The sequence below is a fragment of the Trachemys scripta genome, chromosome 6 (genome assembly GCF_013100865.1).
Source record: "Trachemys scripta elegans isolate TJP31775 chromosome 6, CAS_Tse_1.0, whole genome shotgun sequence".
Lineage (NCBI taxonomy): Eukaryota > Metazoa > Chordata > Testudines > Emydidae > Trachemys > Trachemys scripta.
The window spans coordinates 95,981,641-95,997,737 of NC_048303.1; the positions used below are offsets into that span (position 1 = coordinate 95,981,641).

At 39.8% G+C, this 16,097-nt stretch overlaps 1 protein-coding gene across 3 annotated transcripts in view; it reads left to right on the forward strand.

Annotated features, from left to right (window-relative positions):
* Nucleotides 1–886: 886 nt before the first annotated feature.
* Nucleotides 887–16,097, forward strand: part of CEP78 (centrosomal protein 78) — a 45,346-nt gene continuing 30,135 nt past the window's right edge. For all 3 annotated transcript variants that reach the window (XM_034773982.1, XM_034773983.1, XM_034773984.1), the window contains exons 1-5: nt 887–1,063; nt 6,838–7,120; nt 7,727–7,902; nt 8,447–8,519; nt 9,160–9,263. In XM_034773982.1, the coding sequence (XP_034629873.1) occupies nt 6,868–7,120; nt 7,727–7,902; nt 8,447–8,519; nt 9,160–9,263 (606 nt within the window). In that variant the 5' untranslated portion in view covers nt 887–1,063; nt 6,838–6,867. The remainder of the gene's footprint in view (nt 1,064–6,837; nt 7,121–7,726; nt 7,903–8,446; nt 8,520–9,159; nt 9,264–16,097) is intronic.

Genomic DNA, 16,097 nt, shown 5'->3' on the forward strand with positions numbered 1-16,097 from the left:
GGGGACAAGAGTCAGGGAGGCTTAAGTAACGGGTGGAGTCCTGGGGGGCAGTTAGGGGCAGGAGTCCCAGGAGGGGGTAGTCATGGGACAAGGAGCAGGGGGGGGGGGTTGAGGGTTTTGAGGGGGGGAAGTGGGAGGGGCAGGGGAGGGGCTAGGGCAGGACAGGGGCAGGGCTCCTCCCGTCCTCTTTTTTGCTTGCTGAAATATGGTAACCTTAGTGGGGAGGGGGCATAGCTTAGCGGGTGTGAGCGTGGACTCGGTGAAATCCCGCCTCCGGATGGACGCGGAGCCGGAAGCTGGCGGCGCGGGACGGTTTGATCCTGCCCTTGGATTCGGATTTCGGCCCAGGAATGGCTGGTACCACTGCCGAGTAACGGCGCGCGACGCCTACCACAGAAAGCGCTCGTTGGGCGCGGCCATTTTGAACCGTGGTAGCAACCAATGGGTGAGCGAGCACCAGTAGTCATGTGTTAAGGGGCGGTTGGGAAACCAAGGAAACCTCCCCACGCGCTCGCCGCTGTCTGATAGCTACGAAGCGGGAGGGACCCGGGGTCGGTGAGTCCGGCTGGCTGGGCGTGCGGTGGAGGGGGCGTGCTGCGGGGGGAGAGGCAGAGAGTGCGCTACAGAAGAGTCTATGGGGAGATGGGGCCCGAGGGCAGAGGCGCGCGGGGGCGCTGGGCACGAGCCTACCGGGGGAAAGTAGGGGCGAGCGCGCCAAGAGGGCGGGTGGTATAAAGCTGTGAGCCGGGGGTCGCCGTGACCACGCTTATTGGGAGCGTGAGGGGGGCGCGCGCATGTCTGGCAGCGCTAAGTGTGGGCCATGTGTGTCCTGGTGGGTCTCTGCCAGTCGTGCATATTTGCGACTGATTTTGAACTTGCTGGTGGCGCTCGCTGTTTGGTTGCAGTGACTTCTTTGACTCTGGAATAAAGGCTCCCAGTCTGTTTCCGTTCCTGGCTGGCGCTAGTAAATCAGCTCACTCAGAAGTGAAGGTTTATACAGCTCTCGAGAGGGGCGTATTGTGAGATCAGAACGAGAGAAAAGCTGGGATCAGCCTAAGCAGAGGCCAGTCACTTCCTGATCCCAGTCTACACACATGCGGGTTTGGGGCTCTGCCTGTAACGATACAGATTCAAGTTATGCTGCTTTAATAAATGATTTACTTGGAACAGTTCATTGAACGTGTAGAACATGAATAGTTTTCTGTGATTGGATCTTATTACATAAATTATTTGCTTATGATATAAAACTCAGCCTACTTATACAGTATTATAAGGATCTTTTTAACAGCAAGGAAAAAGACAAACATTTGTTTAACAGCAGGGCTGCTAGCTTTTGAGTGCATTTTGCATACATAACTTTTGATCATTTTTCAGAGGTCCTTGGCACCTATAGCGTCTAGGGGCTACAAATGGAGTTGTAAGGTTTAGCCCTTGTGAAAATCAAGCCCTATGATAACGCTGGATGGGAAGAGCCAGTGGCAGAAAGAAATCCATGATAAGAATGTTAGGGTTGTCTTTGATAAAATATATATTGGAACTGTATAATAGTCCTGTCCTGGGAGATTTAATACATCATAGCCCACTGTCTGCTTTACCTTCGTTTACAGTCATGTTTTCAACCTTCAAGGCAATGCATTCCTGATACACTTATACATATATACTTATCTTATGTTATATTGTCTACAAAATTAACACCCAATCTGTGAGGAAAGGGAAGCAAAGTTGGACCATGTTCCCTTTTGATGGTATCACTTATAATTGTCATAAGAGGCAATTCAAATTCTTCCTAGTAAGTTTTTCCAAAAGAAGCATATAAAGCTGTAGTTTCCACTGAAGGTGCTTCTTAATTAGATTGTGCCTGAGCTGTCAGTAAAACAGATGTGAAAATACAGTGCCCTGTTTTTGAAGTCTTCCTGAATCTTACAGCCTACAAGTAAATAAATGGAAGACTGTGCTTACTCCTGACTCTTCCTTGCAAGAAATATGAGAAAGTGGTTGTGTGAGAGATGCAGTGACTTAGTGTAACTTTTATATGGCTAATAGTTTTTTTAAAAAATCAGATTATTGTATCTAAAAGTGGAGGAAGTGGTTGACACTCTGAATAGCCAATGTAGTGGCATGGTGTTGGATTTTACAGTTGGGTATTATTGGTTATGGAAGCATAGGGTTTGCTTGTGTTTGTTTTGTTAAAGGCTAGGTTAGTGTGTTCATATTCTATGTCTGTGTGTAACCATCAACTTCTTGTCACATACAAACATCAGTATTTGCTTAATCTCATGCAATGGTTGGTCACAATTTCTAGTTCGGGCGGAACTGTTAGGAAAAATAGAAGTTTCACGCTTTGATGGAGATGTAATATATGCAAAGTATGTCATTGCAACACACAAATTGTCCAGTCAGCTTTTAGATTTCCAAACACTTTTTCAAATTATTTCTGTACTATCAGTACAGGATACTTGGGGCTTATTTGCATTTACAGTGCCGGAGCAACATAGCCGCTGTTCTGCTTAGTGAAGACTCTGCTACGCCGTCGGGAGAGCTTCTTCTGTCAGTGTAGGTTTTCCACCTCCCCGAGCGACAGTAGCTATGTCGATAGGAGAAGCCCTCCTGTCAACATAGTGCTGTCTATATCAGGAGTTAGATCAGTATTACTATGTTGCTCAGTGTAGTGACATAATTATACTGACATAAGTTTGTAGTGTAGATCAAGGCTCAGTTTTGATTCATGTATAAAATTCCCATAACTCTTAAAATCTTTGATGCTCTGAGCATCTCCAGTCTCAGGATGGTCCGAGAACCTTTTGTTGGTCTCATTATTTGTATTATGGTACAGGGTGGATTTGATTTAAATCACTAGGAAGACTCGATTTAGTCATGGATTTCTACATAAAAGTGCATTTTTGTTGGTTGTTATAACCTAAATACATATTCTTCACAACTCAGAGATAGATGTAGGTTTCATTTTTAGAAGGTACACACAATACATTTTTAAAGTGATTTATTTTGAAAACTTTTCAGATTAGTTTTACAGCTATATCAGAAAATGAATGATTGTTTGGTTATTTCATTTATCATAGACAATGAGGAGTCCAATGGCACCTTAAAGGCTAACAAATTTATTTGGGCATAAGCTTTTGTTGGTAAAAAGCACAAAAGCATATGCTTATGCCCAAATAAATTTTAGTCTTTAAGGTGCCACCGGACTCCTCGTTGTTTTTGTGGATACAGACTAACACAGCTACCCCTCTGATACCATTTACCAAAGGTAATTGAAGCAGATAGTTCACCTCCCAGTGGCTTCATAAATATCTCCAATTCAGCAGGTTAATCATTAATATATGGAGGATTTTCTTGCCATGCTGTATTAGGAGGAGAACATCACCATACAGACATTTTAAATTGTTTTATTTAAATAAAACAACAATGTTATGTATTCTGAATTTTTTTCTTCAACAGCAAACATATAATATTTTAACAAAACAAGCGTATGAACTTTTGAATTTAGTTAAACATTCAAGTTTTTTAAAATCAGGTTTGTTTTTGTTAACATTGTTTTTAACTAAAATAGTTAAGTTAAAATTAAATCGACTATGTCAGCCTGGTCAACATGAGAAACTTAAAATATTGGCTTCTGCAGCTAACTCGGTCGTCTTCACTTTGATTTTCCTGTTTGCTCATAATCTGGAAAAGAAAAGAAAAACAAGCTTTCCTACCTTTTCAGGTCCCAAATGATTTCTCAATTTGGAATGAATTAGTCTAAAGGAAGAAAACATTCTTTCTACACTGGCAGAAGAAGCTACTGCTGTTAAAAGTGAGATTATCACTTCAATAGTCTCTGACTTCAAGTGCTTAAGTGACTTCCACTAGTTCACTGGTGTGACTTTCTTTAAAACATCATCAGCAAACACATATTTCTTGAATGGTTCACCCTTCGCTCTGAAGTTTATTATAGTTGGCATTATGGAGGGATGATTGCTGGATGTCCATGTCATGGCCAACTCCTCTTCTTCAGCAGTTAAGGTTTGACCCTGGTACCGAGTATTGAGAATATTTGCAAGAAGATGAGCTGCAGATAGTGCTTGTCCCATTTGTTTTTTTTTTAATGCTTGTAATTTAACTCTGTCATTGCATATTTCTCTTTTTAAGATCTCACTCAGTTCCTTCCAATAAATACTGTATCTATAGTATTCCTTCCCTTCCTAAAGCTATGTTGCTCATCTCTTTTATTTTCTGGCCAATGGGAACGTCAGGGGAGGTGCCCATAGGCAAGGGCAGCGTGCAGAGTCCTCTGCCCCCTCCTCTCCCAGGGGCCGCAGGGATGTGGTGCCGGCTGCTTCCCCGAGCAGTGCATGGCGCACAGCACCACGGGGGTGGCAATCTCGCGGGCTGGATCCAAAGCCCTGAGGGGCTGGATCCGGCCCGCGGGCCGTAGTTTGCCCACCCCTGCTCTAGACCTTTTGCACACTGCTCAATTTCTCCTTCATACACTTTATCCAGCAATTTGCCTGGGACATCTGCTCTGTTGGGTGGACTGTATCCTAGTCTTAATGACTGAACCATGTTAATGAAGTGTGGGTTCTCAATCATATGGAAAGGAGAATATGTTGCATAAACAAACCAGGCAATTTTTTCATCAATTACCTCTTTTTCTAATCTGCTGGTTCTTATCATAAACTTATCCATGGTTGTTTCCGGATGATAGCGTTTTTTTTTTTTTTTTTTTCTTTTTGCTACAGGTGATATACTGTGGCTATGTGACATATATGATGTGACTGAAACACTGTCATTGGCAAATAACTCTGAAACTTTAGAAAATGATGGTGATCTTGAAGGTGGATAGTCTTCAGAATCCTGTATGTTGAGGATGGATTCTCCTAAACAAAATAAGTCAATGCAGTTATTTAATTATTACCATGTTGCTCCTTTAGTATTACTCATTGCATTCACGGACACTCAGTACTACTTTAAAGGTGAAATTGTAAAAGGAAGATCTGCCTATTTCAGCTATTTATTTTTTTTATCACAACTGCATCTAAAATGATAGTACCATAGAGTAACAACTATATTTTTGCTCAAATGTGAGAATTCAAGAATAGTTCAGAAGGAAGCCAGGCAGTCCTTAAGAAAGAAGTATGAAATAAAAAAGTTTACCAACCTGAAGATCCTGAATGGTCAGACATGTTTCTTTCATCATTTTCAACGCAGCTTCCTCCTGAGAAGAAACACTTCTCATGATGTTGTTTCATTCGGGCGGCCTTGCACTTTTTGTTGCACTGTTTGCATTTTGCAGGCATGCCTGTCTTACCCACAGGTAGAGGAACTTCATTAAAATATTCCCAAACTGGGTCTCTTTTATGGCCTGCTGCCATTGTAGGTTTTCCCGTCTAGTGAGAGAATGGTATGGTAGATCTCAACTCAATGGAGGCTACAATCAGAAAGACCTCAAGACTTCTGGAATATGCTGCTCAAACAATTTCACTTTTGTTTCTACTGCCTGTCCCTCCCTTCTCACATTTATCTCCCGACTACTTCTCCTTGTCCAGATCTATTTTGCCCCCAACAGTCTTCTATTCATTGAACTTTTTGAAACTTTGCACTTTTAGAGAGACGTAAGGGATTAACTCTGTGTACACAAATTTGCAGAAGGACGATAGGGTTGAGGTCTGTTATTTCTCACCTCTATATATTATTTTTTTATTTATTTAAAAACATTTTTGCTGTTAACAAGCATGTTACCTCTGGAGACACAAATCCACAGTTTGAGAACTGCAAAACTAAGCATATCTGATGGTATCTTCTAGACTGAGCACTGAGTCCCATTGGGTAGATGGGAAGATTAACTTAAATAATCTATACAGAAGCCCCTGGAATCTCATAAGATTGGGTCCCTAATCCATGAACTATTGGAACTCATTTACAAAACTTTTTTTTTAAATAATACATGAATATATTGTCTCATACTATAGAATTAGAATTTATAATCCCTATTCCATGATGACATATCTTTGAGCTGTAATGTATTTTAATTAAAATGAACTTTAGATAGGTTTTTTTCCTCAAAAAGCATTTTATCAAAAAAATCCGATTTAAAAATTTAAATCACTGATTTTTATCCACCCTGTTACAGCAGGCTAGAGACCCTAACCATGGATTAAGGCCCCATTGTGCTAGGTGCTATACCAACACATAACAGAAATACTTAGATCGTAAGCTCTTCTCATTCTAAGATGAGAGACACTGGTACATAGAGGAAGCACAGGGTAACAGTGAGATGATTACTCCAATTCTTTTAGAATAAGAACACACAGTTTCTGTTTTGCCTGCAGTCAGTGAAGCAGTTTCTCAGTGGCTGCAACTGACAAGTTCTGGTTTTGATTATTTTCTAGAGTTGGACTATCCCATAGTAGTAGATTAGATTCCTGTCCAGCAAAGCACCTGAGCAGGTGCTTAACTTGGAACATGTGAGCAGTCCTAGGGGCAAGGATCTCCCTGTATGTATCTCATTGCTGGATCAGGATGTAAATCAGCACCAGCTTAAGGCATTGAGCGTTCCACAAGAAGCACCCAGCATGTGGGAGCATGGAGCCTTGAAAGGTTAGCTTTATAGTAGTTACCTTCACAGATGTAGTCAACGTGCTATCAGTGTAAGGGTTTTTCTTTCCTTCCATCTCATTCAGTTGGGTATAGTACTTTAAACATAATGATATTTAGTGAATTGTTCGAATGTAAGCTTTATTCTGGCTTTTTTAATATTGTGTGCCCGTATGTTAATATTGAAAGCATGTAACATTAAATCTACTGTTCAATGGAATCACTTTTATTTTTTTTCTTCCTCAGTTTAGAGAGAAACTCAGCACGTGAATAGAAATGATTGACTCAGTCAAAATAAGGAGACAGAGCACCTTGGATTTTTACTCTCACTATGAATTTCTCTGTGCCGTTCAAGGCTCTGTCCCACTAAAAACTGTGAAAGCTAATGTGAATCAGGGCATTCTTGAGCTAAATGCAGATCGCCTCAAGGCTCCTGACTGGGCACCACTTCTGAATGCTATCAGGCATAATAAGACTTTGACTTCTATTGTAATAAGAAGCTTTCATCAACAGGGTCTTGGAGAATCAGGTTTGTAATGACCACTTGAGATCTTTATTATATCTGTCTAGATGGGAATTCATTACAGGAAAACTGGGAGTTTTTTTAAAATGGTTTACCATCATGTCCTCTTAGTTAAAGCACAATAGACCAATCTTGTGTTGAAAGCTGAGTTATCACAACATAGGATTGTGTGGTATGAATAACATCAGCTGGAAACACTTAGTGGAGCTCTCTCCTTTCCTTTTAATGGTCCACTAGGTGGTGGTGATAAAAAATCCAAGCGGTATAAAAACGAAATTTCAGGCATTACTTCTTGGGGATAGGAAAAACCTTCCCTATGGCCAGGTTATTTATATCTGTTAGGGGATTCCCCTTGCCCCCCCCCCCCCCCCCCCCCCCCCTTCTGGGTTTTGGCTTCTGTGGGAAATAGGATACTGGATTAAATGAATGACTGTTCTGATCCAATATAGCAATTGGTGTGTGTATGGTGGGAAAAAAGGAATAATTCTTCAGATATCACAATCATAAAACAAAGAAATCAGAAATTCTGGCCCCACTTACCGCAATGGCAAAAATCCCACTGATTCAGTGGGGCCCGGATGTTATCAGTAATTCACTTTTGTTGTTTATTAGGGGCTGACAGACCTAAAACCTACTTTAGAAGACGAATTCCAGCAATTCGATCAAAAGACATGACTACTCAATTATGTAAAGCCATCAGAGGTTGTCTGAATATGTCAAGTGCTCTAAAAAATTTGGAACTTGAGGGACTGCTTCTAAGAGAGCGAGATCTAATATTTTTAACAAAGGTAAGACTTCAAACACACACACACACACACACACACAAATGTATACATTTAGCAATAAAGATGTTGGGTGAGATTCTATTTTATAGTTCTTAAAAGTTTACCACAGATGTTGGTGGAGCTATGGTAGATTTAAGCTTCTTTTGCCCTTGATTATTCTCAGGGTTGGAGAGGCCCCTAGTGTAACTTAGACAGATCTGGGGACTTCTCAAAGTTACTGCAGTCTCTTCAGGTTGTCTGGCATGTTGCAGCCCTCCCTCTGACATGTCATCCCAGCACTACCCTGGCATGCCCCCTTCACTGGGGCTTAAGAGGGAGTGCTTAGAAGGCAGATTTACAGCTATCTTCCACAGTTTCTGCACTAGGAGAATCCTCCCTCAGACACAAATAAGGCTTTTAGGGTCCCTTTGCACCATTCTGTCCCTTTTACATGCATAAAGGATCCATAGTGGGAGTGAGGACCACTACTTTTTCTTCAGATATGTGCTATTAAAATATTGTTATTCAAGCATTTTAAAAAATGTTTTCAATTATTTTTATTTTGAAGGGGTTGGCCAAGACATCATCTTTGGAGAGCTTGTCATTAGCACATTGTCCAATTGAAGATGGAGGATTGGAAAGTAAGTTTTGAAATGTAAAAGAAATAGCCTAAGGTGATCTATGTCTTTTGTGTTTTTGCTTTTAAAATACCTTTTTAAAAAAATCTCATTGTTCCATCCCTATTTAAATCTGTATTGATTATAACAGAAAACAATCATGTTCACTTTGAACACTGTGAAATTTTGCGTGTGAAGTGCAAGACTTGTCATTGCTGTGACTATCTATCTTTTTCTTTTTTTAGTGTTTGGTTTTGAGCATTCTTCACACTGAAATAAAGTAGTACCCTACTGTATGCTGCAAGCAAACAAACTCTTATGTTAAAAAGTTCCTTTTTATAAACGTGTACAAGTCATGAAATACATTAGCTAACATTTATATCAAGTGGAATATCTAAACTGCTTTAACATGAAATATAAAGCAGTTCTGAAATATACCTATTTTAAAGATATTTCATGTTTGTATGCAAAAAGTTATGGAACAGTTAAAATATTTTTATTTAAAATAAATAATATACATCGCTTTTCTACGGTAGTTCTTCCTTCAAGGATCTAGGTTCTTTACTAATGCTAATTATGCCTTTATAACACCACCGTAAGAAACATGGTAAGTATTATTCATTTTAATGATTTGACTGTAATTTTTTTATCTTTTTAACTTCAGCAATCTGTCAAAGTGTGAGAAACTCTGCCAACATCAAATCTATAAATTTTACAGGATGTAGTTTGACCTGGCGGGGAGCAGAACACTTGGCCAATGTCTTAAAGGTAACCTGCCTTTTGTAAAGGCAAATATTTAAATGTATTATACATTGTGATTCATAGCTGAGTCTAGTATGTAAACACAATTTATTTACATATTTTAATATTAATAACATTCTGATACTATAGGAAAAGCCCTAGTGTAATTTACTGCTAGTGTCGCATTGGATTCCCAATATTCCTCTTAAGATGATATCTCTTCAGTGAGATAACTGCTGCTAGCAAGATATGCATATATGGCTATTTTCTGTTACATCCGTGAAATAATATAGGGTTATATGACGAGAAATAGTTCATGTCATATGAATGTTTAAGACTCCAATAATATAGCTCAGCACATTAATGTAATCATAGTTCTACATATCCTGGTTTGATTAGGGTGACTTGGGCCCCAATTAAACAAAGTACTTCAGCATCTGCATAACTTCAAGCAGTGAAGTCAATGGGACTATTTGCATGCTTAAAGTTATATATATGCTTCTATACCACCCAGGATTAGGGCCTATGAGAGCACAAATAGTCATTCTAATTTTAATTGTTTGCACTACATTTTAGCTGCTGTCTTCTTTTTGTTGATAAAGAAACAAGCTAAGCTTATGCACATCAGTAGCTCAAGGAAAATGATTGTACTTTTGGCAATACAATCTCCTCTTCTATCCCAAGCATTGAGGTCCTGATCCAATGCCCATGGAAGAAAATGGAAGTCTTTCCACTGAGTTCAGTGGGTTTGGATCAGGACTCTTGGCTGTATTCGATCATTTGGAAGCTGTTAAAGCATGAAAGAAAAACAGATGTGCTTAGATTAGAGCTGCATAATTAAAAATATTGTCTAGATGGCTTTCTAGCTGTAATTTAGGCCTGAATCAAAGACAGCCTGGCTCCCAGACTGCCTGAAGTATACACAGAGGCTTTTGTTAAAGACTGTACCTTCTTTAGTGAATGAATTGCTAGTTTCTGTCAAGCTTTAAGCCTGGCAAAGATGCCCAAGAATGTGCTAGCTTTTGCTCAATACCCTTAATGAACTCTGGCATTACTTGTCTAAAATTCTACCTGGATGACTAGAAAAAATAATGAGGAACGTAACGCTGCTTACATAGGATTTTTACAAAAGAGATGTGGGTCAGACAACACTCGTCAGCTTCTCTGCACTGTCCTACTATTAAAACCTTTCAGAACTGTTCTGTCACATGTAGAAAAACTCTTTGTTCCTCATTCTACAAAAATTTGGATTTGGTCCCCCTTTCATTTCCTGGATTAGACTTTTGTACTCCAGTCCTAGCTTCTGTTGTTACCAATCATATCATCTCTCCTCCTTGGTACAAGACTGGGATGTCCCCTCTCCTCCTCCCTGTTTGATTTGGCTTTGGAGTCAAATACAAATTAGAATACTTAGGGTTCCCAAGAGATGAAAATATGCCTACATGCTGATTATATATTTTTATTCACTACCAACCCCCTTCAGACCATCCCCAACATTACAAATGGCTGAATTGTTCGGGAAAATTTCAGGGTAGAAAATAAATTGGCACAGTTTGGCAGCTCTCAGTATCTCTCGGGGTGCTTAACTTTGCCCTCTCAGGTTTATAGTTTTCATTGGCAGCAGGTGGAAATCAGGTAGTTAGTCCTCTTTTCCAGAGACCTAAGAAAAATAGTCAAAATTAATTTCAATTCTTTTATCACACAGATGGTTTTGGATTTACATAGATGTCTCCCTCTATCCGGGCAGAGTTAGAATATTAAAAACAAATGTTCTCCTGTGACTTCTTCTTGTTCTTAGCTCCTTGCTCTGTTTCTTTTCAAAATTAATAACACTTTTAAGAGCTCCTTGTGGGGTATGGGCAACAAGCCCAGATTATCCTTTGAAAAAATGCAGCTGCCTTTTAAATCAGGAGGCATTGGTCTACCCAACCGTAGGCTTTACTATGTATCCTCAATCATGAGGAAGGCCACACAATGGAGTGTCCACTCCTCCCCCCCCCCCCCACACACCCAGCCTATCATAGATTTTAAGGCCAGAAGGGACCATCGTGATCATCTCGTCTGACCTCCTGCACATCACCAGCCACAGAATCTCACCCACCCATTCCTGTAATAAGTCCATAACCTCTGTCTGAGTTACTGAAATCCTCAAATCTTGATGTAAAGACTTTGTGTTACAGAGAATCCATCATTTACTCTAGTCCAAACCAGCAAGTGACCCGGGCCCCCATGCTGCAGAGGCAAATAAAAAACCCTAAGGATCTCTGCCTATCTGATATGGGGGGAAAATCCTTCCCAACTCCAAGTACAATGATTAGTTAGTCCCTGAGCAGACACCTAGGAAAGAGTTCTCTGTAATAACTCAGAGCCCTCCCCATCTGATGATCCATCTCTGACTGTTGGAGATATTCGCTAATAGCAATTGCAGCTGGGCCATCTGCCACTGTAGGCAACCATCTCCTCCATAAACTTATTAAGCTCAGTCTTGAAGCCAGTGTAGGATTTTGTCCCCATTATTCTCCTTGGAACTTTACTCCTTTTGATGGTTAGAAAGTTTTGTCTAATTTTAAGCCTAAACTTGTTGATGGCCTGCCTATATCCATTTGTTCTTGTGCCAGTACTGGCCCTTAATTTAAATAACTTCTTTCCCTCCCTGGTGTTTGCTCCCTATAAATATATCAGAGGGATAATCATATCTCCCCTTCGCCTTCATTTGGTTAGGCCAGGGGTTCTCAAACTGGGGGTCGGGACCTCTCAAGGGGTCAGGCGGTTATTACATGGGGGCGGGGGGTCACAAGCTGTCAGCCTCCACTCCAAATCCTGCTTTGCCTCCAGCATTTATAATGGTGTTAAATATATTAAAAAGTGTTTTTTAATGTATAAGGGGGGCGGGGGTCGCTCTGAGAAGTGAAAGGGGTCACCAGTACAAAAGTTTGAGAACCACTGGGCTAGGCTAAACAAGCCAACCTCCTTCTTCTCCATTCCTCTGATCCTCCTAGTAGCCCTTCTCTAGACCAGTTTGAATTTCTTTCTTAAACAGGGGAGACCAGAATAGCACACAGTATTCTAGATGAGGTCTCACCCGTGCCTTGTATAGTAGTAATACACTTCCCTAACTCTACTGGAAATACCTCACTTGATACATTGTAGGATTGCATTTGCCTCTTTTACAGCTACATCACCTTGGCAGCTTGTAGTCATCCTATAATTGACCAGTACACCCAGCTTTTTCTCCTCCTCTGTCCCTCCTCTGTCATTGATAAGTCTTGTTGTTAGTCCCTAAGTGCATGACCTTGCACTTAGTGCTATTAGTTTTCGTCCCATTTTTATTACTCCTGTTTCAAGGTTGTCCAAATCTTCTTGTGTGATATTCCAGTCCTCCTCCATACCAGCAATACCTCTCAACTGTGTGTCATATGCATATTTTATTAGCACACTCCCACTTTTTGTGCCAAGCCATTAATGAAAATATTAAATAGGAGTAGTCCCATGAATGATCCCTGAGGAATACCACTAGTAATTACCCTCCTTCCTGACAGTTCATCTTTCAGCATGATCCCCTTTAGTCTCCCCTTTAATCAGTTCCTTACTCACCTTTCAGTTCTCATATTAATTCCCATCTTCTCCAGCCCCAGTTGTGCATGGAGGAGGGAATTGTCATCCCACTACCACCAGAATTAGTCCGAAACTTAGACTTCTACCCTTTTTTTAGGGAGAAATCAATCACAGTTTTGCTGCTAGGAAAGCCTGGTGTCTGGTTGCTTCTAAGTTTAAATATCATCCTTTATTACATTGTCTTTAATTTGGGATAACTTGAAAAATGTAACTGTCCATAGACCTATTCTTTGGCCTGATAGGATTAAAAAGAGATTTTGAGCATAAACCACATAATTGAAAATGATTCCATCATGCCCTTTCCTCACCTATGCAATCTGTCTTGGAAACTGATGAAAAACTTTGACTGGGTAGAGCTCTGATCGTCGCCAAATGTCTAATTCTACAATGGTGGAAGTTCCAAAGATGCCCAGCTACCAAAGATTGGTACTCTGCCATGGTTAGCCTGCCGGCAGGACAATAAATAATGTTTTGCAATAGTAACAACCAAGATGAACATGTGTGTTTTGTGTATAAATATATGTGCGTGTGTGTGCGTTTTTCATATATATATATATAAAGAGAGAGAGAGAGTGCACATTTTTGAAAGTATTGGAATAATCAATTTAATTCCCCATAGAGTAACCTTGTTTGCAGTGCCCTCCAAGACCCTAGCTAACGCTCATATTCTATTCCTTCCACCTCTTGTATCCCCCCTACTCCGCCGCCCTTTCCTCTCTTATTCTTTTTTTACTTACCTTTCAAGCTTTTCTTTGGTCCTCTCTTCACTTTCAATACCCTTTTTTCCTTCTTTTTTTCTTCTTTCCCCCTTTCTAAAGAAGTGATTCTGGAGAATAGTTTGATTTTACTTGTATTATCTATCTTGTTGTATAATCTGATAATGTCTCTCTATTCCAATTTAGATACCTTTCTTTTCTTTGTCATCTCTGTTATATATATATTAGCTGTGTTAAAGAATAAATAAATAAATTGCCAATGATGAAGACTCCTCCACAACTCTTGGTACATTTTTTCAAGGATTAATTACCCTTTAAAAACTATGTGCCTTATTTCCAGTTCGATTTGTCTAGCTTCGGTTTGCAGTTATTGGATCTTGTTCTGCCTTTGTTTGCTAGATTAAAGATCCCATTATCAAGCACCTGTATCCCATGTAGGTACGTATAGACTCTGATCAAGTCACCCCTTAACTTTCTCTTTGTTGAGCTAAATAATAGACTCAAGAAGCTCAATCATTCTGAAACATGTTTTCCAGTACTGTAATAATTCTTGTGGCTTTTTGAACTTTCTCCAATATATCAACATCCTTCTTAAATTGTGGACATCAGAATTGGATTCAGTATTCCAGCAGCAGTCACACTAATCCCAAATACAGAAGTAATATAATTTCTGTATTCCTACTTGAGATCCACCTGTTTATGCATCCAAGGATCATATTAGGCCTTTGGTCACAGTGTTGAACTGGAAGCTTGTGTTCATTTGATTATCCACCGTGACCCTGAAGTCTCTGAGTTACTGCTTCCCAGGAAGAAATCTTTATAAAAAGTCTTTATTCATAAAAGCAGTTGTGGGGCTGGTATCCTTTTACTGATGGAAAAACATCAGCACCTCCCTTAAAAGTTCTAGAATGCCAGTTCTGAGGCTTAATTGTTGTTTTCCTTTGTACTATAAATTTTTGTTTAAAAACAAGAATAGGACATGAAGAATGACACTGTTCCCTGTCTACCCAGCAATGATGAGTGGTATATAGTGGGTGTGCTGTTTGGGAAATCGGTGTATCTGGGAGAAGGTGAAGAGGCTATAAACTTGCTAGATGGCTTATCTCTTCCTTGCTTGTGCATTAGGTATGTTACATGTATATGAAAGACCTTTCTCAAAGGGCAGTTACCAGTGATTTTCAGTCAAAGCAGGAGGACATCTCAAATGGGGTCCTGCAGGGATCTGGCCTGTGTTTTTGTTTGTAATGAATTTTCATTAATGACTTGGATGATGGAGTGGAGAGTAATGCTCATAAAATTTGCAAATGATACCAAGATGGGAAAGGTTGCAAGTGCTTCGACGAACAGGATTAGAACTCAAAACGATCTTGAAGAATTGGCGTAAAATCAGCAAGATGAAATTCAGACAGTTGTAAGGTACTGCACTTAGGAGGGCAAAATCAAATGCACAAATATAAAATGGGGAATAACTGGCTAGGCAGTTGTGTTGCAGAAAAAAGACTGAGGTTATAGTGGATCACGAATTGGATATTAGTCAACAATATGATACTGCTGCAAAAAAAGGCAAGTTTCATTCAGCGATATTTAAACAGGAATGTCATACACAAGAATGACATTTGGCACTGGTGACATCTCACCTGGAGAACTGCATCCAGTTTTGGGCACTATGCTTTAAGAAGGAGGTGGACCAATTGAAGAAAGTCCAGAGGAGATCAAGAAACATAAGAGGTTTAGATTACATGACCTATGAGGAAAGATTGAAAGAATTGGCCATGTTTAGTCTTGAGAAGGTAAGACCAGAGAGGGGACCAGGTAATGGTCTTCAAATATGTGAAAGGTTATTATAAAGAGGACGATCAGTTGTTCTCCATGTTCAGTGAGGGTTGGACATGAAGTAATCCGTCTAATTTTCTGCAAGGGAGATTTATGTTGGCTATTAGGAATAACTTTCTAACTATAAGGAATGTTAAGCTCTGGAATTGGTTACCTTGGGGCTGTGGAATCCCTGTCATTGGTGTTTTTAAGGACAGGTTAGACAAACATCTCTCAGGGATGGTCTAGGTAGTCAATTCTTCTGCTGGGGAAAGTGGGGTAGATGACCCTTTGAGGTCCCTTCCAGCCCTATGTTTCTTGGATTAATGAGCAAATCAAGTTTACAATTCAAGACTTACAGTGAACATTTCATGCACAACAAGCTCATAATGATTAAAACTATTTAAATATTTTTTCAGTAATAGAAGAGAATATGGTAGAACATAAGGTGTGTTTAAACTGAAGTATTGGTCTTTGTGAAAATAATAAGAAACAAAACATTTTAGCGAGTGTCTGTTAGTTAAGACACAAGTGTCAAAGAGGCTATATCTGTCTCTGCTTGATAACAAGCAGGCAGGGAGATTCCTAAGGAATTCTCTGAACCTGGTTTATATTTTACTTCATGAAATAATTTATCAGTAATAAGAATGAGAGTTAATGTGTAAGAGCATGATTGTGTGTATTTCTTAAATTCAGTAACATTGTAGTTGGGTTTTAT